Consider the following 25,636-nt stretch of genomic DNA (forward strand, 5'->3'; position numbering starts at 1 on the left):
TGCGGCACACAATTATAATTTTTTTAATATCTCGTTTTAAAAGGTTAATGCACAGTAATCTGATTTTGGTAATGTCTAGAGGTTGATGTCTGGGGTGCATAATTGCTCTGTTTTTTTTAAATAGTAAAACAGTAAAAACAGTAATAATAGAATATTACATGTCGTCTGCAGATAGAAACACTACACATAATCATTTGTTTTCCATAAAATCCATCTCCTAATATATTTGTGTCCTGTTTGCTGTTATCCTTTACTCATATACACACAATATATCTGATAATCATATATACGTGCTTTTGTTTGACTGCAAACAAACTTCCCTTTTAAAATGGAAAAAAAAGAAACAATTTCCAAACCTACTGTGCAAGACACAATATTACCATTCTTGTTGACAGTAACAATAGTAATGGTGATGCTGGAGTGATCGTACCAACACCTACAGACAAAAACCACCGTATAAACGAGTGAAACTAGCAAAAATGTCATGGAAAGACTGGAGATATGAAGTTGACACCCACCGAAACAGCCACAGCCTTCAAGGAAGCTTTTTGTGAGGAAGATCAGGATTGCAGCAACAAATGTAACAAAAAAAGGAAAAGAAAACAATACAAAAGTAGACCTCCTTCATTTGAGTTCATTCAAATCCTCTTGCTCTTTCACACAAACAATGCGCCTTTGAATAAGAAAATTCGCTCTGTCTCCACAGCTCTGTGTGGATCTCGTCATCTACAACAGTTTTTCTAACCTCCACAGTTTGATCCTCAGGAGTTCAGGTGGTTCGCCTGTATGGCTGAAGCCTCCACGGTGATGCAGAGGTCTTTGTGAGGCGAGATGTCAGACACGCTGACGGTTTTGTACTGCACGTCTGCTGCAGGTACTGGTTTGTACTGGTTCATGTCATACACACACGGCACACTGATCGGTTGGACGAAAACATCACTCCTTTCAATTCTGCTCTGCCCGTCTCCTTCTGAACCGCTTCCTCCAGCGCGTCCGGGACTGTGACTATGCTGGTTTGATCCAGGTGGAGATGGAAGCATATCCGGAGCGTGTTTTTGCATGTGCTTCATTAGATACGTCTCCTGCAGGCAGAGAGATACACACATGAGAATCATTTTGAGAAAGGGTTGGGAATGCTGTGAGATTGGGTGCTGATGATTGTACCGAGGTATATGTGCGGTGGCATAAACCACAGGAGTACAGCTTAGCATGCTTAACCGTGTGCGTGGACAGATGAATATCCAGGCCGGCTGCGTCTACATATCCTCGATTACAGTGGTGACACTTGTATGGTTTGTCCTTGTTGTGCTGACGCCGATGGGACTGTAAAAGATTGAGAGAAAGGGAGTGAGAGTTTACTCAAAAACAAAAAATAATTTGTCATCATTTAATCGCACTGTTGCGGTGGTGTTTTCCAAAGCTGTTAAAAGCAGAGTCTGTCAAAAGCAATGAAACTGGATGGGGAGCTGGGGTTGTCAAGCTTTATAAAAGCATCATAAAACAATCCAGCATTGTTTTATGTTCTGAAAGTGTACAGTAACGTAGAACAGACAGAAATTTAAAGAGACAGATCACCTAAAACTGAAAATTCTGACGTCATTCATTCATTATTCACGTGTCATGAATCTGTTTGAGTTTCTCACAAAAGAAGATATTTAGCAAAATGTTGGAACTATTGACTTTTATAGTAATTTAAATGTTACAACTTAGTTGATGATTGATAATAAAGCTTGTTTGGCATGCTGTGCTGGGAGAGAGCCCTGAACTTATGGCCTGTTTCCACTGAGTGGTACGGTACGGTAAGCTTTTATGGCTGAACTTTCCACTGTCCAAAGGTACCTAAAAGCGAACCGTACCACTTTTTGGGTACCAAAAGGCAGAGTTAGACTTGCAACTGAACGCTAGTGGGTTACAGAGATAAGTGACTCGCTCGTGGAAAAGACAGAATAAAAACAAAGGAAACCGCCATGTTTTAAATACACAGTCGAAACATTACACCATAATAATATATACATATAACAACAAGCCCTGGTCGACCCAAGCTCAAATTATATTTGAAATGACAAACTTGAGCTAATGATAATAATGTGCGTGTGATTATTGAAGTGCTTCTGACATCCAATCCTGTCAGAAACGGACAAGCACGAGACTGATGTGCGAAAAAAACAAATATAGGTGTCCCCTTCATTATACTGGGGTATTAGGACCCACAGAGACCGCAGGAGGAGCCCCCCCTGCTGGCCTCGCTAACACTACTTCCAACAGTTTTTCCCAAATGGTCACTCATCCAGGAAAAAAACCAGACTCAGCCCTGCTTAACTTCAGTGAACAACTGTTTTTGTCTTGCAGGGTGATGTGGTTGTGGATTTCTTCAAAATATCTTATTTTATGTTCAACAGAAGAAATGCTCGAAACTTATGTTAGAAATTTTCAGTTTTGGCTGAACCATCATCTAAATAAAAGTGTGTAAATAATCTACATTAGGGCTGCACGATATTGGAAAAATCTAACATTATGAGATTTTTTTTATTCTGCGATATATATTGTGATATGAATACAATTTCAATAGATGTGTTGAAAAAATATTTGGAAAAAATTTAAAATTTTAGATTGATTGGGATGATTCTGTAGGGGAGTGCATGCAAAAAATATAAGAAACAAGCACGTTTAAATTCATTCATTCATTCATTCATTTTCTTGTCAGCTTAGTCCCTTTATTAATCCAGGGTCGCCACAGCGGAATGAACCGCCAACTTGTCCAGCAAGTTTTTACGCAGCGGATGCCCTTCCAGCTGCAACCCATCTCTGGGAAACATCCACACACATATTCACACACACACTCATACACTACGGACAATTTAGCCTACCCAATTCACCTGTACCGCATGTATTTGGACTGTGGGGAAAACCGGAGCACCCAGAGGAAACCCACGCAAAGGCAGGGAGAACATGCAAACTCCACACAGAAACGCTAACTGAGCCGAGGTTCGAACCAGCAACCATCTTGCTGTGAGGCGACAACACTACCTACTGCGCCACTGCCTCGCCCGTTTAATTTCAATACAGAAAAATATACAAATTATATAAACAGCATTTTATTGTTTTTCAAGTCATTGAACTGTATTCAGGTATACAGTAATTGAATGATCAAATGTAAAATAATAGTGAGTAGTCTTCTTTTTAAACAATTCAACAAAACTTTATCATTATTAATCACAGGCCTAAAAAAAACCTGGGAAAATTATATGTTATAAACCAGACTCAACATTGTGTAAACTCGCAATGTAACTATTGACTATCGATGCTGAAACGATATATTGTGCAGCCCTAATCTACATTTTAAATTTAAACAGAGAAACGGAATATAATACTGACCTGCAAATTAGAGAGCTGAGTGAAAGACTTTTCACAGCCCATGTGTGTACATTTGTATGGCCTGTCTCCTGTGTGGATCCTGAACAGGCACAAAATTGAAGTCGAGAGGTAAGAAATGAACAGTAAAACAAACATGAGCATATATGATGATAACAGCTACATAAGCACGCATGAAATGAAAAGATGTCCAGCGCGTTACCTGTGGTGTTGCTGTAAGTGACTGAGCTGTCTGAAGGTCTTCTCGCAGTAGTTACAGGTGTACGGTTTAACTCCAGTGTGTATTCGCACATGCTGAGCAAGGTAGCTTGAGTTGGCAAATGATTTCGTGCAGTGAGGACACTTATGAGGTTTGGATTCTGTGTGGTTTCTGTAAAGAAGGAAAGACAAACATTCTTACCCGAGGGCTCACTCAATAATTTACAGACACTACACAAATATTAGACTTGACAATATTCCTGATTTCTACACTCGCTCTGCTGACCTTTCTTAGGTGGGTCCTATCAGTACTGTCAACGATTGTCAAAAGTGCACGGTGCATTTTGGAGACACATTTGAAAGCGGCGCGGTGGGTGTTTGAATGAGGTCACAGTAAGGGGCAGATCCATTTCTCAAGAAAACATTTGCACTAAATCCTCACAGGGACCCGGTGGGCTGCAGAGCCCAATCTCAGATCCAAGTGTGATCAGGAGTGGACGAAACCTTTAGGTGACCTCTATTTCAAAGCGGGGCAAAACCTCGTAAAACTTCTGCACAGTTATGGGATAATAATGTAGAGTCAGAGAGAACTGGCTGTTCAATGACAGCTGCAATTTCAGTTCAACCCTAAAGTCAGTGTGTGTGTGTGTGTGTGTGTGTGTGTGTGTGTGTGCACAAGTGTGTAAAAGTTTAAGTAGTCTGCAGTAATAAAACAGTGGGTCAGAGGAGAAATAAATTATATAAATAGAGAAAGACATGAAAGGGAAATGAAGAAAAAATAAAATAAAATTTCTTTCATTCTTTAGCAAAAAAAAAAAAAAAAAACAGAACTTTTCTTTTAGCGATTTTTCCTTGAGTCTATCAATAATACATTTAAATTGACCCTTATATGCAATTGTAAAGATTCTAAAGAACTCCTGGAATAAGTAAAAAAAAAAATCAATCAATAAAAAATTTAATAAAATGTACATTTGGGGCATCACCACTATTCTCATTGAATAAAACGTCTCATTCAAGCATGTGGTCTCTCTAAACCAGTGTTAAAGATTATATGGTCACATTTTGCAACCTCTTTTTTTCTGCTGGTGTGACTGAAATTAATTTCTACAAGTCTCTAGTTATAAATGTATCACCATTTACAATAAGACCACTCCAACCATATAAGAGAAAATAATAATAATGAGAACAAATAGCTAAATAAATAGCTCAGGATCTTTACTTTGATGGTCCATTTGACTATAAGTAGACTGTCTGCTTAATATCTGTTGATATTGCTGCTAAACAGACATGTAACTGACTATAAGAACCTTTGCAAGTACGTGTCAACTTACACTAACCCCAACCCCAATCTAACTGTCTACTTAGTTTAATGAGAAATAGTTGGCATGCAGATGCAATGTAACTTAAATTCAACAAACAGACTATCAAAATAAAGTTTGACCAATAATAATAATGAGAATAAGTAGTTAAATAAATAGCTCAGTATCTTATCAGATTTAAGAAGGACTCAAAGTCTGACCAAAATTGTACTGAAATTCCAGTGGCACCATTTATTTTAGCCACATTTTCTGCATTTAAACTCTAAACAACTCTAAAACTTATTAAATGTCATGCTGGCACCAATAAAAATATTTATAACAATTAATAAGGGTTGTCATTCTGTCTCGTATGCAAGAAGTTTACACGAAACAATGACTCTACTGGCAAACCACAACCATTTATCAGATCAGCGCGGAGGACTGCAGTGTGAGTTTACAACGTCCGCTCTCTCGCTTTTGTAAACAAACCCAAGTGCATTTTGTGCCCACAAAATGGCACCCGCATCATTAAGCGACGAGACACTCATAAGCATACTTCACTGTACGTGCTCAGAGCAGTTTGCCCAGGGTTTGAATATGCAGCCTGATCTCACAAGGAAACATAACTATTTTATGTTTAGTCAGTTTAGTGGCTAATTTGTAATTCGTCCAAAAACAGATGAAAAAAAAAGGCACCAAACCCACTAACCCAACTGTCATTGGGAACTAAATTCATGAAAGATCATATAAATTCATATAAATTAGACTATAAATTGAAAAGTTACACATTTCCACAAGATAGCATTGGAATATGATATTTATTTTGTTGCACAGAGTGATCATTTCACTTTAGTGCATCTTCAGGAGCCGCTTGTAGTAATTATTATTTGTTTTGAATGTGTTTTTCTGAATCTCAGCACCCACTGACTTCCATTATATGAATAGGGGTGGTCAAGTAAGGCCACACCAAATCTTGTGGTGGCACACACAAAAAATAGACATGTTCATATTTGTGATATGATCATGAATTGTGTATATATTGTGAATAATGAGTAAGGTTATATTTTTGTTTCTGGTAAATGAAATAATGAAGTTTTAATAAATTCCATTAATTACTCTTGAGTATAGCATTTTTTCCTTGAAATAATTCAGCAAGTACGCGTGCAAACCAAATAAAAACCAAAAAAAGCTAGTTTAAAAACATCTTTCAGGTAAGTTACTTTTATACAGACCCTAATACTATCATTTATCCATGTTCCTTTTTGAGCCACAATATATTAACACATATTCTATTGATGTACCTTTTTGCAAAATACAGCCACAAAATCACTTAGATTTTTGGCCCTTTTAAGTCAACCAGCAAAACAATGGAGCTGCTAAATAAACTCGATTCTGAAAAGCTGATTTCAAAATGCATCTATTCATTTATTTATTTATTTAGATTTGTGGTTTTCAATCAGATAAAACACAACTTTTTCATTTCAAAAATAAAAATTTCTTAATAAAAACTGTGCAATCTCAGTGAATCAGCTACATCAGTGGCGCTGATCAATCCACAATAATTTAGAGGCTGCATTTTATTTATTTACTAATTGATTTATTTATTTAAATATTGTGAATTTAAGTAAGTATATTTAAATTAATAATATCAACAACTAAATCATAATGGGGTGACCTCAAAAGTAATTCTTTCTTTCAAGACAATAGCTCCAATAAGCGTGCACTTTGATCTTTAAAACCCTCCAGTCCTTTTACTTCATAGCTACAATCATGCTACATGAAAGATAATAACTGAAAAAAAAGCATTAAAAGGACACTTTAATGAGAAATCTTTCGACTATATGTGGTGACATCAGCAACTGCTGAGTTACCCATTATAAAGACTGCAGTATATAATTACGAAGTCCATTACATATAAACTTGCATATATGCAAACCATCATGAAAGCATGTTGCTATAGCAACAAGCATAGTAAGATGAGGCGCTGTTGTCAACCTTTCCAATGTGACCATGGATGTCTCAGGACACTTTCTGCACTCAAAAACTGACAGACAGAGGAGCACAACGGAAAGAGGAATGCAGAGGTCACAGAAAACACTTTAAACGCCCAGGCATTCTGACAGTTAGCTACGAAGTAAGCTGGGCTAAAAATACTGTCAGCCACTGCTTTCCAAATGGAAAAAAGTTACTGACTTGCTAGCATTTGGCTTTTGAGAAAAAATTGTGCACTCACTTGTGGTGAACAACGTTACACATTATAATGGTCCTAGTCTAGTTTATTTACACTTTTCTACAATTGAACCAATAAAAAAATGGTGGTTTTTTAACCAGGGTTAAAATAAAACCTAGGCAGTAGCTACTGGAATTGTTTATGAAATAAATTAACATGTTTACTTTAGAATAATATTTAATGTGACAGTACTTTACAATCAAGCCAAAATTGATCAGAAAATGTTTATCTTTATACTACATTTACGCCGATTCACATGGAGCTACAGCGTCAACGCCTGACGGAGGGCATGTATGAAGTTGGGCAGCATCAGTCAATGAAATTAGTCCGCAATTGGCTGCTGTCTGAGCTGGGGTATTTGCAGAAAGCGATCTGATTGGCTGACGCTTCCATTGGTGCTTCAAAAGTTGAGAAAAGCAGCATCGACGGATTTACAATTCAGTTTGGCAATGCTTGACATCACCCATTTAAAATAAATAGGAAGCATTGATGCTGACACCCCATGTGAAGGGGCCTTACAGAATATCAGGTAATAAGGTGTTGTAATAACAAAAATAATAAATATGAATGGTAATGAGCATAAAGGTAATAAATAAATGTAATTTACTTTATATAATATCTAATGATATTTAAAATGACAGTATTTTACAATCAAACCAAAACTGGTGTGAAAATGTTTCTCTTTGTATTACATTTATAGCATAACATTAAATTTTTTTTTGAAAATGTAAAAACTACAAAATAAAGACATAAAGAGCTATGGAAAAGGATAACCGCAGCCGTTTTTTTTTGGAATGGGTTTGAATAAACTGTAAACATTTGTATTGTTTAGAAATTTTACAAAAAATTACAAAAAAAAAAAAAAAGTTTACAAAAAAGAAAAATATATATCTAAATACAGAGAAAATGAGAATTTCCAAGTGGTCTCTTAAGTTTTTTTTCAAAGCTGTTTATGTTATTAATAAAGCTATTATATTTATAAGAGTATTAATATAATTTTAGTACTATATTTTTAACCATTTATTGGTATACAGCAATATTTAATTATATTTTGGTTGTGCACAGAGTACGAACTGTCATGATTGGCCAGAATTTGAATATTGGTGCAACATTTTGTGGTATCGGAGTAATCAAAACATTCGCTTACCAACATCCAGAGTCTCTTCTTTAGCATGTTGGATGCTGTTTGAATTATGATTTCATATATTTTTGCAATATCTCTTGCAATTTTATGGTACAATATACACTGACAAAAGTCTTATGGCCTATCCAAATATTAGGGACAACAAACAATAACTTGACTTCTAGTTGATCATTTGGTATCAGAAGTGGCTTATATGAAAGGCAAAGGCCTCTAGATTCAATTATTTTACTAACATAAAATATGATCATGTCTTGATTTTTATTTATTTAATTAGGACAGTAAGGTCTGACTTTGCTTAAACAAAAGTCTTCTCTTTCAACAGAAATAATGTTCAGTATAGAATATAGAGTCATGGTACAGTGGAAAAATAATGAAGATTGTGTATGACTCCCATGAGCTTGGAGGACTGCATCCATACATCTCTGCAATGACTCAAATAACTTTTTAATAAAGTCATCTGTTCATCAAGATTCATCTTTAATGCCTCCTCCATCATCTTAACCCAGACATGCTCAATAATGTTCATGTCTGGTGACTGAGCTGGCATTCACTCTGCAGATCTCTCGCATGCCCCATACTAAATGTAACCCCAAACCATGATTTTTCCTTCACCAAACTTGAATGATTTCTCTGAGAATCTTGGGTCCAAGCAGGTTCCAATACGTCTCCTGCAGTATTTGTGATGATTGGGATGCAGTTCAACAGATGGAAAAATCTACCTTCTGCCACTTTTCCAAATGATCAACTAGAAGTCAAGTTATTATTTGTTGCTCTAACAACTGGGATCAACGACAAGACTTTTGTCAGGTAGTGTAGTATGTGATTTGCTCTGTATCATAAAGCTGAGAAACACAGGCACTCCCAAGGTCTACTAGCAGGTATTAAAAAGCCGTCACACACACTCTCCATCACCCGCCAGCTTTGCCACAGACACTCCACACACACAAACACACACACAACTGAGGTGCGGTGCTGAGTACCGTGTGTGCTGCTGTAAGTGACTGAGCTGTCTGAAAGCCTTCTGGCAGTAGGAGCAGGTGTAGGGCTTGGCACCGCTGTGGATGCGGATGTGCTGGGCCAGGTAGCTGGTGTTAGCGAAGGATTTGGAGCAGTGCGGACACTGGTGAGCTTTCACCTCCGTGTGTGACTTGGAGTGCAGCTGCATGTCTGACTTACTGCAGAACGTCAAACCACACATCCGGCACCTATAGACAGAAAAACACACACACACAAACACACCAAAGGGGACGACAAAGGGATGAGAGAGGAGGAAAACATGGGAGAGGGCAAAGTACGAATGAAAACAGGACAAAGAGAAAAGGAAAGTTACAAGCCTGATCCGTCAATAGTGAAAGGAGAAACGTGAGACGCGACAAACGGGCGAGAAAGAGACACAACACAAGCTGGAGGGTGAGAGAGAGAGAGACGCGGGTGGGAAATCGTAGACTCTGGCTTTAAAAAAAGTAAGATGAGAGGCCAGAAACGCAAGTGCAGATGGCGACAGGAGTGTGTGTGTGTGTTTGTGTGTGTGTGTAGCTGAGGCTGCACATGCTGCCGAGCAGAATAACACACAGTTTCTACTAAAGCACTGCATACAAGCAGGAGACGCTTTGTGTGTGTGTGTGTGTGTTGGCCAGGAGGGCCATGCATGGCTGCAGTATGAAGATGAAGAGTGGCTCAGGAATCCCTGCCTCTGTCTTTGCCTCTTCTAATAGCTTGTAAGAAACACACACTGAGTGCATGCGGAGCTGTTGTTCATCTGCAAAGCCCTACCTGTATGTTTTGCTGCCTTCTTTCCCAGCATGCCCTTCTTCTGGGGAGAGGCTATAAGGGTGTGTAGAAAGATGCTGCAGAGAAACAAAAAAATCTGTTAGGAAGACTTCTATGAATGCAAGACTATGGCCACACAAAGCCAAAGCTTTCCCTGTAGGATCTTTTATTTTTTTCTTTCTAAAAAATGTACACAAAAATGTAAATCTACACGCAGTTTTGTCTCAAAAAATATCAGCGTACGTAAACAAAACCACTGAAAAAAAAAAAGTCCAAAATGCAGGATACATGACATAGCAGTATTTGGTGCTGTATTTTAGCCACAAAGACACCCTTAAAGACTCATTTGCTTACACTTATAGTCATCGTTTGTCTGAGATGTTTTTCAGCATTTATACACAAGCAAGATTCAGCAATGAAGCGTGTTTTCGTGTTACTTTAGCAGCTCCAGGTAAGTGAACAACATAGTGTGCCAATCTTTTTGTTCGACAAGTTTTATAACAATGGGCATAAAAAAAAAATAAAATAAAAAATAAATCTGAATTTTTTTTTATGATGCTTTTACGCCTGACATTCTGCGCCCTTTGTTTAGTCATTCATTTTCCTGTCGGCTTAGTCTCTTTATTAATTCAGGGTCGCCACAGCGATGGGTTTCCAGCCGCAACCCATCTCCAGCCCTTCCAGCTGCAACTCATCTCTGGGAAACATCCACACACACACACTCATACTCTACGGACAATTTAGCCTACCCAGTTCACCTGTACCGCATGTCTTGGGACTGTGGGAGAAACCGGAGCACCCGGAGGAAACCCACGCGAATGCAGGGAGAACATGCAAACTCCACACAGAAAAGCCAACTGATCCGAGGATCGAACCAGCGACTTTTGCTGTGAGGCGACAGCACTACCTACTGCGTCGTTTTTGTTTAGTCACAACGTATTAAATGTTGGTGAAAAGTAATGAGCTAAAAATTGTCCCTGTGCGCACAGGGTTTAAAATGGAGAATACACTTTCGAGCAGGTGGACAAACCTTGTGCACATGTAGTTTGCCTTGGTTTTTGTTGCTGTTATGATGTGATGGTGTTTGACAAATGCTACACTTGAGTAACAATCGCATAGTGTAAACTATCAAAGATGTTACCCGAGAGAATTGTTGATGAGTTGCCGACACCCATGAGATATTTGGCATGCTAAACATCTGGTCCTGTCCGCGATTCAAAATCATGCTGTGTGAAATGTGTTATTATTGAAAATAACATCAGCGATTACCTACAGCCAATGAGAGAGCAGCATCCAATAGTGTGGGTATCTGCAGGCCAGCGGGAAGATGGAGAAGATAAAAGTGCTCATTTTCATTCTATTTGGACTAGTGCTGTCAAAATTAGTGCGTTAACGCATGCGATTAATTTGAAATATTTAACACGAAAAAAAATTTACGCAATTAACGCAGATGCAGTTTTTTTTTTCCTGTTGTGGCCAAAGGCAGACTGGCCATCTGGCAGACCGGGCAGTTTCCCGCTGGGCCGACGTACTTTATGGGCCGGGCTGATCATCTTCTTATGATCTGATCGGCCCATAAAACACTTAGCAGACTGTCATGTTTTTCTGCCTAAGTGATTGACGAATCCTGTAAGCTGTGACACCCTGAAAGTAAGATGTTTCTTTTCCAGAAAGAGCGGCCTATGTGACATAATCTGCAGTCCATTGGTTCTTTTCTTTATTGACATTGGGCTGACCCAATCAAAAACTTCCATGTTGGGCTCTGTGTAAGCGTGCAACTTAGGTGTGTATTTGTCCAAATAATCGAGAGTCATGCCTATTTCTCACCTGCGGGATAGCAGAGGTGGCGAGCAGGCTTTTGCGTCTGCACTCTGCAGCATACAGTGGAGCACAGATCAATATATTTCTGTCAATTCTATCTAGTTACCTATCTGTCCTATCTATCTGATATAAATATACTTTTTATTTTTATTACTTTTAATCTGCACCACGGTCTGCGGCAACTTCCTTCTATGCTGTTTCCTTAACCTGCAAGTCTTTGTTTTACAAATTATAAATAATGTCTGCTTCTCAATCTCTATGAGGGGTGTCAGTCGGTCAGGAGACAATCGCATGAGATATCATGACATTGTGTTTTTGATTGTCAGCATGATCTAGGCTTATAGTGACAGTAATATTTATCTTTATTTTATTAATCAACATTAACTGTGTGCGTCAGCAGCCAGTTTTTGTTATGTTCATTATTTATTAGGCTCCCTCAAAACACACAGGCACACACAAGATGGACTTCCAGTGTTGATTATAATTTTATTATAATATTAAATTAAAAAAATTTACGTTTTTAATTTTTCAACTCTCGTTATTTCCTATATATGGCTTTTGTGCTTTTATAGAATGAAAGTTGTTAAACATATTCAAGAGCGCGCACAGATGGGGAGCATTTTAATTGATATAGTGGGCCGATCTGGCCCAAAATGCCAGGGCCGATTTTTTTGTCCCAGTCCAGCCCTGCAATGAGTGCAATTGTTTGTATTCAATACTTTATTATCATTATAATTTTTCATTTTCCATATTTGTAATGCCTGTTCTTTGGCATTTTTTTGCAGTCCACTTAGACTCCAACATGGAAATCAATGTTTTCTTTATTGGCATTGATTGTTTTAAAATTCAAATGGCACTAACATGCCTGTGTTTTTATTTCTGTAATAAATATGGCTGTCAAGCCAGGATCTTGATAGTTTATTGTGGGTATGTTGTTTACATGAACAAATCTGTGTTACAAGTTAAACAAAAATTCTATTTAACAATTATATTTTGAATTTAAATAGTTTTTGTCTTGCGTTTATATTAATTTTACATTCAAAAAGCCAAAATTACAATTTTCAGTCTTTTAAATGCGATTAATCGCGATTAATTAAAAAAAGTGTGATTAATTAGTATATTTTTTAAAAATTGATTGACAGCACTAATTTGGACCCAATAATTGGAGAAAGAAACGTGTAAATTTGGCAGGAGCACCCATCCCTGTTTGACATGGCATCTGAGCAATACCGAAACAGAAAGTTTAAGAGAATCAGCTAACTCCTTTCAAAGCCAGGTGAGCAAAATATGTTCATTTTATATCCCACTAAAGACTTCTTTCTCATTATGAAGTTAATAACTAAAGATATACTACTTGACCTCGCATTGTTTACATGTTACTTCTCGCGTGTTTTTGTTTGTGAGACATAGTTTGTGGACAAAAGACAAAGTTGTCGGTTATGCTTCCTATTGTAAAGTCATGCAGTGTAAAACCCCCTGTTGCCGATCCATCTTTCAGTATAAACACAGCAGCAACTGAATGCTACCCCAGATAGTCATGCAGTGTGAAAACAATTGTGACGAGACTACTCTGAAAACGTGCAGTCTGAAGTCGCCATAAGGTCAACACATAAGTGATGATGTCATCATATTACAAAATATAGATTGGCTCTTCACATGAAAAGCCAAGGATGTCATTTCAGATTTGTTTGGGACCTGGTTTAAAAACGGTAACTCTTTATTTTGATGGCCCATTTGAGTATTAGTAGAATGACTGTGTAATATCTCTTGATACTGCTGCTTCAACAGACATTTAACTGACTAAACTTTGCAGGTACATGACAAAGTGCAATGCAACTTAATTTAACAAACGGACCATCAAAATAAAACGTGACCAAATTAAAACATATGTTTACACTTCCGGTCAAAAGTTTGGGGTCAGTAAGATTTTTGAATGTTGATTAAATATGATTTTAAATGTCAAACTTTTGACCGGTAGTGTATATGTACACAGGGTATACAACTTCTTTAAAATTACTGTCTGTAGACCATAAAATATGATTATTTTTGTAGGAAATTAATACATAAGTTCAGCAAGGAGCACACATTAAATTAGTATCAGAAGTACAGACATTGGTTAGCTGTGTATTGCGATCAAATAAATGCAGCCTTTTCAAAAAAAATCTTAAGACGTCTTATCAACTTGTGCTCGTTTATCTGTTTATCATTTATCTGTGAGTTAATCACTTTTTTGCAGACAAAGTAATATAATAACAATGTAAAATATATATATTTTTCTGTTTGTATGGTTGCCATACCTGTCCTGAAAGACCCAAAATCAAGGGATCTGTCCCAGTAGGAGAGCCAACTAGCGGGAGTGTTTCTTTCTTCTTTCTGCCCCGTTTGGAAGGTAATGGAATGATGACCGGTGAGCAGGGCAAGGAGTCATTTTTCTTGTCTAGATGAGACAAGCCAAAAATAAAAAAATGCTTTAATTATGTGCCACAAAAGGCAGTTTTAGTCTTTAAATCTAATCATAAAATGTTTCTACTCCACTTTGTTGTTTCATAAGACAGATTATTTGAGCATTTATATTAAAAACCTAAGCCATTACTAACAGGTTAAATACCCCACAATGGATAAAAAGACAAATATGGCGCAACATACATAGAAAACTTATCCTCTCTATAGTCTCTCTCTGGAGTTTCTAGAATTCTCTAGTGAATTAAACAGCTGTTGTCACTGAATGAGTTGCCGGAGGTATAAGTAATACTATGTGACATTTTGTTTACGAGTTGTCACGCCACATCAAAAAGAATAAAATTGATTTAATGTCTAAATATTGGACAGAATTTACAAAATGACTCTGAAAGGAAAAACTGAAAGAAACACAAAGCTGTCAGAAATTTTGAATGGGAGGAGTGGTATAAATAATGCTTATGAACAGCCATTCACGCATCACCTGAAACGGCATTCAATACAATTGGTTTTGGGATTTAAGAATTTAAGTCAATTTGTTAAAAACTTTGCTAAAACTAGTAGTGTAGGTTCAGCAGAGGTTAAAACAATGCTGCATATGTGTACCAAACTGAAAGACCCATACCAAAAACTTTTGAACTCATTCCAAATACTCCTAACATAACAAAAACATTGTGTTATCTTATAGCAAAAACAATTCAACCATGTGCATGTCTAAAGCCTGATTTATACTTCTGCGTCAGGTGACCGGCGTAACCCACGGCGCATGCAACGCGCGTGGCTATGCATTTATACTTCTGCGCGCTGTCTCTGTCGGTCTGCTTTAACACTTCCGAAACGCTAGTTGGCAGTGAGGTGTAAATGTTCCTCTGTGTCGAGTTTCTTCGCTGCTTTTTTGCTTTTCCTGAACACTTCCGGGATGAACAAGTGGCTCAAACTCGCTCATTTTGAGGCAGGAACCGGCAGACGTGCAACAACTTTAACTATGAGGTAAACACAAAACAAAACTTTCCATCCGGAGCTCCTTCACGGTACTCCACACATGTAAACAATCGCTCGCGCCATTCGCGCGGCTCTCGGTCCCGCCCAGACTCATCAGCGCTACCAAGCCAACCAATCACAGAGCTTACGCTACGCGTCGTTGCGACGTGTAGTTACATTTTTTTGAGAGGTGCACGTCAGTGACAGCGACGGCCACGGCGAAGGGCTATGCGTCAGCGCCGTAGCATACGCCGGCGTTTGACGCAGAAGTATAAATCAGCCTTAAGGGTGCTTTCACATCTAGACTTTTGTTTCGGAACCTGGCGTGTTTCCCCAGTTGGTGTGGTTTGTTTGGAATATGTGAATCCAGCAATCCTGACTCTGGCCTAAAACAATCGGTCTGAAATCGCTTGAATGAGGTGGTCTCAACTCGATTGAAACAAATTCTGGAGCGGATCGATTGTAGTGAGAAAGCAATAAAATCTGAGCCAGGCTATATCACAATGTATTGTGGATATCTATTAGGCATGTATGGCTATATGAAGATTGAATGATGAGTAGGGCGGGATGTCATTCCCACCAGTAAATTTGTGTTTCATGTAAAATATGAAAGTGAAAGCTTGCTTAACTATTAAGGAGAGCTGTTTATCCGTTAGGAAAATTGACCGAACAGCAGTCTTGGTTTATCTGTTATTTCTCTATATATTGTAAAGCCTATGATGCATAAGCCAACTGCTATGTATGAGAAAGTCTTATCTTTGAGTTATATTTAGTGACGATATCTGTGGGTGTCACTATTCAAAATGAAATCGGAGCTTTTCGCTTGTAATGGCCTATTTATTGTCATAAATTAAAATAAGGAAAATTCTGACCAATGTGAGGGGAGTTTACTCACACGTGACTTGTTTAAGCTCTTTTGACTCATTTGAAACCGCATCAAAAACAAAGAGCAACATTGTAACAATTTTAATCCCTGTTTCGGAACAAGAGAATTGATCCACAGGTGTGAAGGCACCTTAAGTTAATGTAAAACCAGGTGCATTACCTGTCTGGACTGTTATCATTGAGGGGTGTCCAGGAATAAGAGACTGAGCCGAAGACACCGGAGACACCAGGGTGACCAAACCCGCTAGAAAAAATGAGGGAAGTGTTAGAAGAGTTATAAAAGTGAAAAAAGTGCAAAAAGTGCAACTAAGGTCCCGTTTTCACTGATACGTTTTAGTTTTAAAACACAGTTTTAGAATGAAAACAATCCATGTCCACGCTGGCATTTTATCTAACATTTCTGAAAAGCTCTCAGTCCACACTACACCGCTGAAAACACACATCATGTGACCACACAAGCTGTTTCAGCATATTCTCACGTCTGAGCTCCAGGCAGTCAGCGGGAGCTCTGAGCACACCTGCCCAGCTGAGAGCAGCCGAACACCGGCCAGTCCATTCTGAATCCGCCACTGGATTTTATCTCTCTGTAGTTGTTAAACGCGATGTATAATTCATCTTGTGTAGTAGACCTAAATCTAACGAGTCAGTCTTTTGAATCCATTAGCCTACTTGTTCTCAGGCAATGTGTTTTGGCAGAGCGCAAAGATATATACCTATTTATGTAACCATGTACACTATTTCCTATATTGTATAAACTTTTATACTTTATACTTTTACAATTACTAATGATTATTAAAATGACAGCTTACTGATTATTATATTCAGCAAAAGAGACAGCTAATTTAAATTTTACCATGCATTACCTCTGATAATCTTTTATGTGTGCTTATAGCCTGACATTAAGCACATATTGGAAAAACCACACAGTGAGCCTAATGTTTCATCTTCAATGAAAATGAAAGGAGGCAGTGATTAGGCTATGTGTAGTTATAAATTTGCATACAGTGAAAATGCCAGTCATATAAATATGTACACGACGCCTTAACATCACATAAAGCAATGTTTCTTTTAATATACAAAAAGTAGTGTGAATGTCGGCAGCTAACCCTCAGTTTTCCGATGTCAAAAACTCGAAGAACTGGCAAGTAGATCTCCTAGCTTGTCACACTCTGCTCTTTTCTCTCTCCTTGGAGGACACAGCGTACACACACACACATTACCCTCCTCCTCGGACGACTCAATAATATCCATCTGCACATTGACACTTCATTTGACCGGCGTGTTTGTGTGTGGCTTTTTCTGGGTTAGAGCGCGGGGCCGCAGGTTTCAAATCTCCCAGGTTTGCGCGCGCAACTACTTGGTTTCGTTGTCACGTCATAGCGAAACACCTAATGACTTGTTATCAAGACGACTCGTTTGAAGCACTATGAGTCGACTCTTTTATAGATGAATCAACAGTTTTAAACACTGTACACTTACAGATTTAAGCCTTAGCTAGATATTTCACTTCACTTAGAGCTGTGTTACACACTACATGGAAGGGCATTTTCAAAAACCCATAATATGGGCTCTTTAAAACAAAAACGGCCCCATCAGTGTGTTCAAAACATTCCGTTTTCGGGGCTCGAGAACTCCAGGGTAGTGTGGACGTAAGGTGTAACCATAACAAAATGTATGCGTTTTGAAGCTAAAACGTTTTAGTGTAAACGGGGCCTAAGTAGATAGAACTCTGTGACCATGAGTTAATTATCATAAACACACACATACAGTACCTGCCGTCATGATGCCAGAAGGTGGTACCGGCACCACTGTTATACTGTGTGAGGAATGGGACGGTTGCACATGCTCTTGTTTTAGTGTTCTTGATGTCGGTGCTTCCATGGGACCCCCAGCGACAGCCACCACTGCTGTAGGGGGATAGTGGGCAGGGCCATGTGAGTAGGTGGGGCTTTTGTCATGACCAAGCTGCTCCTTTACTTTATTGAGAAATACAGCATTCTCGATCTGAAACACACCAATATGATTTAAACATGGTCATATAAAATGCTTTATTAAAAAAAAAAATAGAAAATTATTATTTATTTAATTTGACTAAATAACATGCTAATTTGCTAAAAAATATACTAATGTGTTATATTTATATTTAAATGACTTGCTGGATTTATCTGTATCTATTATATTATTTATTTATCAAAAACACCGTAAAAAAACAACTATCATAAACACAGTGGATCACACTTTTTTAAGGTACAATTCTTATTATAAACTAAGACTTTCAGCTCGATAAGCTGTTTATTAATAGTTGGATAGGACTAGGGATATAGAATTTTATAAGATTATACTTTATAAGTACTAAAAAAACAGCCAATATCTTAATAACAAGCAGGTAATAAGCCAGTAGTTAATAGTGAGAATGGGTACTTAAGCGAAAGTGCTACCTTTTTAAATAGACTTTTTAAGAAACTTTTTTAATGACCTCTTCATGTGTTCATAGTTAGGCTGAATTACTACTCCAGTGTTCAGTAAAATGACAACTAAAAATAATAATAAAATAAATCATATAAATTATATATTACTATATAATGTTATTAGCTATGACAGTGTTATAGCTTGTTTGATTTATATATTTTTAAAATGCACCAAGATCATGTTCAGTAAACTGCAAGCAGCCATCCAATAGTAAGTGTGGCAAATGTTTTTGTGTTTATCATTTTGCTTACCTGCCCCTGCACAGGAGACCAGAAGTATGAAGAGCTGAAATGCGAGTCCTCCATCACCCCTGACACAGGAACATAAACAATTTGATAAGGAAACATTACGATAAAATAAAACATAACATGTGAACCGTTCAGATGCAAAAACCTTTTATAAAAGTTCCATCTGTAATTTTCTTCCATAGTGAGCATTTTTTTCAGCCTCATATGTTTATGTACAGTTATTTAATGTTGAAAGTGATGAAAATAACCTATTCTTTGCCATAAAAGTGAAATTACTGAATCAAGACATAGGAGCCTGAAAAAACGCTAACATTAAAAGAACTTTTTAGATGGCACTTTGAGGTTTTTGCATCTGAACCTCTTTTCATGCGCCTGTCAATTATGAGGTTTTGGGATTAAAGTTAAACTGCATCTGCAGTAAACTATTAAGTAAACATCCAAAAATAGACTTTTACGTGTTTTACGTGTTGTCGTACTTAATCAATTTTGTCTGCAGATTTCAATTACAATACACGCCTTAAAAGCGGTTTACTGAAAATGAGTTTTTCTTCCAGCACAAAAAGATCATCTTCACTACAAAATGGCACTTACATACACAGACCATCATAGTTTGATTCATATCTATATATTTTGAAGGTTTTTACAATGTAATGTAATGTATTTTTTATTTAGTGCCATGTCAGCAACCAAGGCTATCTTCATGGCAGGAATCTTTCAACAATAAATATACAATTTAAAAATCAACAAACAAAATAAAACAAAAATTAAATAAGATTTTTTGTGTTAATACATGATAAAAATTCTAAAATCTTTTCTGGTTCCACTTTGTCAAAAATGTCCTTAAAAGAGTTCATTTCATAAAAAGTCCTTCTAGAATCAGTAAAAGCAGGACAGTCCAGTAAAATATGTTTTACAGTGATAGGAGTTTTGCAGCACAAACACTGAGTGGGGTTTTCACCTTGGAGCAAAAATCCATGTGTAATTCTCGTATGTCCAATACGGCAGAAGGTTTTTACAAAGGAATATATGTTGATTTATAATTTGCCTGGTTAAATATTATAAATCCAAAATGTTATTCTACCAAATGAATACATTTTTGGCTATTCGCAGCATTGTCTGAGGGAAAAATGTTTGCCTTTAATATGAAAAAAAAAAGAAACTAGAATTTCAAACTTGACTTCATCCAATGCTAAGATTTTTTTTGTGTCAAAAACGAATGTATGAATTAGTGGATATTTATTGAAATAATTAGGGATACGTCGATGGATTGGCCGAAGATTGGTATCGTTCGATAATCACTTATTATGACTCGATCGGTACTCGCCAATCTGGCGTATCTCATGAACTGATCCCAGGTGTTTGTTTGCGGTTTTACACATGATGCAGTCTGTGTTTTTTGACAATATTGCAAGACTAAAACTTGGCTGAAAATTTTAATGATATAAAAAAAAACGTTAAAATATTTTAAAAACTTGAATATTTAATAATATACCTTTTTTGTGATATACTTATTGCAATAAACAAATATTTATTTATAGTAGGGTTGTCCCGATACTATTAACCATCTTATGATACTATAACAGCTGATGTATCACGGTACCAAGTAGTATTAGGATACTGTAATTCATAACTCAAATTTTAAAGTAAATTGTGAGAAATACTACATTTTATGTTATAATAGGCCTGCTTAAATTATTAAATTCATAATTCCCTTTATATTGAAAAAAGTATTATTTGCACATCACTTCACCAAAAATGTATTCATTCTTTTTGTTTATTTTGTAGATAACTGACCAACAAAAAATACAATAAAACAAAGATACAAATTATACCAAATGATATTGGTTACAAAAAGAGCATTTGTCCAACAAAATTAGGCTACATGAAGTGGTCAAAAATAGTTTTCAATGTTTCCTGTTGCTATTTTGAGTTTTTCATCGATTGTTTTTTTTTTTTTTTTTTTAGGTAAGAATCCAAAGTAATTCAAAATTTCACTTTGTGAGTCGTTCTTTTTTAAGAGATTTTCACGGTTGTTATAGTTACTAAATCATATTGAAAGAAACAGAAATGAACCGATGTTCATTCAAACCGAAGCGTCAGTAAACGTGCAATAGGCTACTCTAAAAGGCGCAAATTCTACACAGTTTTGCAACCTTAAAAGGCTCCACAGACTATAAAAATGAAATAGTCTATTGTTGCACAAATGTGTAAGTATTTTAGTGAATTTTCCACATGCAAGGTAATCTATTGTAGATAGACCCTTAATTACGATACTACCATTTACAAACTACAGTGGCACCGTCAGTATTTTGTAGCTATAGCATTAGATACAACCATAGTACCAGTAAACTATGCAACCCTAAATCATAGGTGTGTATTTTAACGTCTTATGCATCAAATATGTGCTCCAAACTTTTTCTTCATTGAAACATTTTGAGTTGTTCTTTCATCATTTGCAATGTTTCTAAATTGCATTCTTAGTCATTTTTCGTATGCCACCAATGTTTTTATCTGTTTTATCTATTATTTTCTGTAAAGCTGCTTCTGACCATGGCATGTCCACACTAAATGGTTATTAGAGATGTGTTTAAGATATTATATGCAACATTCTTCATTTATTTTCTTAGATAAGGAGAGATCTCCACTTAAGTATCATACTTAGAAGGAAATTGTGCTTTATGCATTATAAAATTTGAAGCATCAGAATTAGTACCCTGTATTGGTCAATCACCATGACAAGGAATCAGTACTCTGAATCAATTGAGGTAAAGTTGGTTTTATATTCGCACATTGGGACTTTTTGCTTAATAATATCCTTTCAGACAAGTATTATTTGCAATGTATTGATAGCCAATGACTATCAAAGTACAACATTGTTCACAGTCAGTTAAATATTGCCAATGTCTAATTGTGCTAATGACGTTTAGAAGTCATATGCAAATGCAATTTCAGACCCAATATTCTAATTAGCATGGTAAACAAACAATATAAGGATAGTGAAATGAACGAATGTGCGAATAAAAAAACAACTTTACCTCAATTCTGTATAGGCTGCAAAAATCCTGATGATAGAATCACTAACGTTAGAAAAATGCATGCAATTAACATTTTGGAGAACGTAATACAAAACATCTGCAATTGCTAATGTAATCAATTAACTAGGGACGTATGGTGATTAGATTAATATTAGGTTTTTTTTAAAAATCCAATTCACCTGCAGTGTCTTTAAAACAGCGAAAATGCATATTCCAGAAATGTTAATACGACGTTTATTTATGTAATTGAAGAGCACGACTGGCGAAATATTATACAGGAAGATCTGATCTATCATAACACGATTTATGATCATTGTTACAAAAACAAACCAATTCGCATTAGCAGCTTGTTCTAAACTCCATATGTGACTCTAACCCTTCATAACACATCATATCTCCCCATCACTTCAGTCGCGAGTCTCTGTGCCCGGGTTCTAACATTACAGATGGCGGGTTTATACAGAAGCTCCGGCTGCAATTTATCACTTTGTTGCAGAGGAGAGAATGAGCTGTGCTTTGTTCTTCTTTGAAAGCGATTAAAATCAAATTATGTGCTTCACCATAATAAAGCATGTTCAAAATATATTTATTTGCAAATCAGCCATTAAATCTAAATATCTGAATATAATTGACAGGCTGAGGCGAATCTACTGCGCGATAACAGAGGCGGACGGACAGCCCACAGAATGACGTGACCCGTGCATTCACTCCACTGCCTGGTAAAATAAAAAAGGAAAGGCGAAAAAACGATAGAAAAAAACAGAACAAGTGGGAAAAAAACGTCGACGCTGGGACCGAGGCGGTTTTACGCAGACTTCCGGCACATGAGTGTCGACGATCGGGCGACAGCAGCGCCAGCGGCTCCCATCAACAGCCGAAAACAAGCTTCAAAGTGGAAAATAAAGACTGGTTACCAGCTCTCAAGACTTTTGCGTCGCCCGCCGGGGATTTCCTCCGATCGGGGTAGTTTCTGAAGTCTTTCTGAACCCGCCCGATTGAAGAATTTCAATTAGTTTTTTTTTTCTTCCCTTGTGTTTTTTTCTATTTTTTTCTTTTCTTACGGAGTTGGCCGAACTGTCTACACAGCACTTCCTCCCGAGCAGCACGAACGCTGCTTGTGCGTCCTGACGTCATTTCCGTCCAGTAAGGTCAAACTAGTGCAAGAGCATTTTTGTTTTGGACGCGTTTGGATAATGTTGCGAAAACAAAGATTTTGGTTTTTAATACCCTACTTGCATAATTGCTTATTGGTAAATAGAGCTGTGCTGGGCTAATACCCACAGATTAGATTTTGTTGTTTAAAGTTGCGTTACAGTAATCAATAAAGTATATTAAAAGAGAATTTACGCATGATACAAATGTTATCAGTGGGTTGTAAATATATGCTTAAATACAATTTCAATTCTTGCGTGAAAGTATTGAATATTTAATGACTGTTTTTTCTTTTACTTTTAAATAAGCAGAATTAAGTTGACAAAACTTCATTAACTCTTTTTTTTTCGGCTTAGTCCCTTTATTAATTGTGTCACCACAGCGGAATGAACCGACAACTTATCCAGCATATGTTTTATGCAGTGGAAGGCCTTCCTGCCGCAACCCAGCACTGGGAAACATCCATTGTATAGATTCCATACACTCTCATTTACACACACTACGGACAGTAAACAACCTATATATTTTATTTTATACAATATATGTATGTATGTATGTATATATATATATATATATATATATATATATATATATATATATATATATATATATATATATATATATATATATATAGAAGATATGCACTATATCACCTATAGCGCAAATCTTTGGACTGTGGGGGAAACCGAAGTAAGCTGACCCAGCCAGGGCTCGAACCAGCAACCTTCTTGCTGTGAGGAGGCCACTACTACTCACTGCGTCACTATGTCGCTTTGACAAAACTGCTTTGACAAATATAATATAAAATAATCCAATATAAAATACCCAAATAATGTTTATTAGAACCCAACATAATTATTTTGAATAAAGCATTAATTTTACAATATAAAGGAGGGTCCTGAAACAAATGGTCTACACCAGGGGCCTGTTTCAGAAAGGAGGTTAAGTGAAAACTCAGAGTATTTTAACCTTAAAAAGAGAAAAACTCTGGGTAAGTCAAGCCTGTTTCTGAACGAGAGGTAACTCAGAGTCAGTTACTGTAATATATTACTTGAGTTTCTGTTGTCTCCTCACCTTTTTTAAAGACGAAGTGGTATTTCTCGCCTTAGCCTTATGTTTCCTGATGGAAACGCCATGATGCACATAACTTTTGAAAATACGCATAAAAAACATGCGGATAAACGAGAAGGATAAACTTTTATTCTATAAGAAAGATGCGCCTAAACTACGATGGAAACGCTTTTACTAAACAAATTACAGCATGTGCATTAAAAAATAATGTTATAAGAGATCATATGATGATGAAAATGTGTGTGAATGGACAAACCAGCAGGCTGAGCACACTGTAACACATCTGAAACGCTGTTTTGGTCCTTCTAAAATGCCTTAACCATTTCTAGTGTTATTATGTTATTAATGACCTCCAGAGCATCTGGAGCATGTCAAGAGTGTCTGTTCTCCCCGTCTCATGGCTTCAAATGCCTCTATTTTTTTTTTGCTGCAGCTTCTACTATCGCAGTTTTTACAGTTGATATTTGGCACCAGTTCATCAGGAAGTGACGATTTTATTCTCTTTGACTTGTTGGATGTAAACGCTGCTTTATTTGCACATCTTTTATGCGTTATTGTAGTTTTGCACATTAATTTAATTAATATATTTTAAAGGAAATATAGCTATTGCCTACAACTATGTCACACAAAGAACAAAGTCATGTACAAGAATGGCTTGTCAACCTCTATCACTTGATAAATAAAAAAGGCAGAAACACAAGTGCACTTTTACATCTATTAAAACTGATCAACGTATATAAAAGTGGGAACGCGTGTAAAATTTTATAAACGTCACACATAACATTACCTATTTTATTATACTTAAATACTTTTATACTTTAAATGTAAAATTACACATTGACTTGAGCTGTTTTCCCACGCTAACTGTCTCTGTTTCACTGATGCAGTGATGTTGCTTTTTAAAATATATGGTCATATTTGCTATAACTTGGCATGAGCAGATCAAGTTCAGCTGGAGAAAGAAATGCTGATCTCTTTTTTTAGGATGTTGCCATCACTCATAATATCTAGAATCTATTGATAATGCCATTTTATAGTCACAGTGTGTGCACTTAACTCTTTGGTCTACTCAAAGTTGATTGACCCAACTCAGATTCACTATCCTGAAACCGAAAACTCTTTTTTTAATCTCTCGGTAAATCAACTCAGAGTTCAAGTTTAAACTCTGACTTGGTTGAACCTCCTTAATGAAACAGGCCCCAGGGGTGGTAGTTCCAGCCCTGCTTCAAACATACCTATCTGTAGGTATCAAAGAAGCCTAAAGCACTCAATTTGATCAGGTGTGTTTAATAAGTGTTGGAACTAAACTGTGCAGAGCTGCGGTCCTCCAGGAGCTGCGTTTGACGCCTGTGCTCTACACACTATATGAGAAGGTTTCACAAAAGAGAAGAATGTTTCAATCAACGCTGTTTGCCTTTGGCATGGGTACATCTGTTATTTAGTAACTTTATAAAGGACTTTTTGAAAGGAATTTTTTAAGAGTTACAACCTTAAAATAACCACGA

The 25,636-nt window shown here is 36.8% G+C and overlaps 1 protein-coding gene and 1 long non-coding RNA gene across 13 annotated transcripts in view; one reads left to right on the plus strand and one right to left on the minus strand.

Annotated features, from left to right (window-relative positions):
* On the minus strand, positions 1-23,018 carry znf384b (zinc finger protein 384 b). Of its 12 annotated transcripts, none has more exons than XM_073925212.1 (12): positions 22,088-22,781; positions 21,909-21,935; positions 18,877-18,935; positions 17,929-18,160; positions 16,317-16,400; positions 14,131-14,270; positions 10,016-10,089; positions 9,223-9,447; positions 3,575-3,742; positions 3,376-3,454; positions 1,219-1,323; positions 8-1,082 (listed from the first exon to the last, which is right to left on the minus strand). In XM_073925212.1, exons 3-12 carry the CDS (start codon positions 18,928-18,930, stop codon positions 762-764), a joined length of 1,482 nt encoding a protein of 493 aa, XP_073781313.1. In that variant the 5' UTR covers positions 18,931-18,935; positions 21,909-21,935; positions 22,088-22,781; the 3' UTR covers positions 8-761. The 12 variants fall into 12 exon arrangements, with proteins under 12 accessions (NP_001038628.1, XP_073781313.1, XP_073781311.1 ...); XM_073925210.1 differs by having other exon boundaries at positions 1,165-1,323; XM_073925211.1 differs by lacking the exons at positions 21,909-21,935; positions 22,088-22,781 and adding an exon at positions 22,823-23,018.
* Positions 1-25,636, plus strand: part of LOC137487900 (uncharacterized) — a 1,155,393-nt gene that overhangs the window by 642,659 nt on the left and 487,098 nt on the right. The window lies entirely within an intron of this gene.

This window comes from Danio rerio, chromosome 16 (genome assembly GCF_049306965.1).
Source record: "Danio rerio strain Tuebingen ecotype United States chromosome 16, GRCz12tu, whole genome shotgun sequence".
Taxonomy (NCBI): Eukaryota; Metazoa; Chordata; class Actinopteri; order Cypriniformes; family Danionidae; genus Danio; species Danio rerio.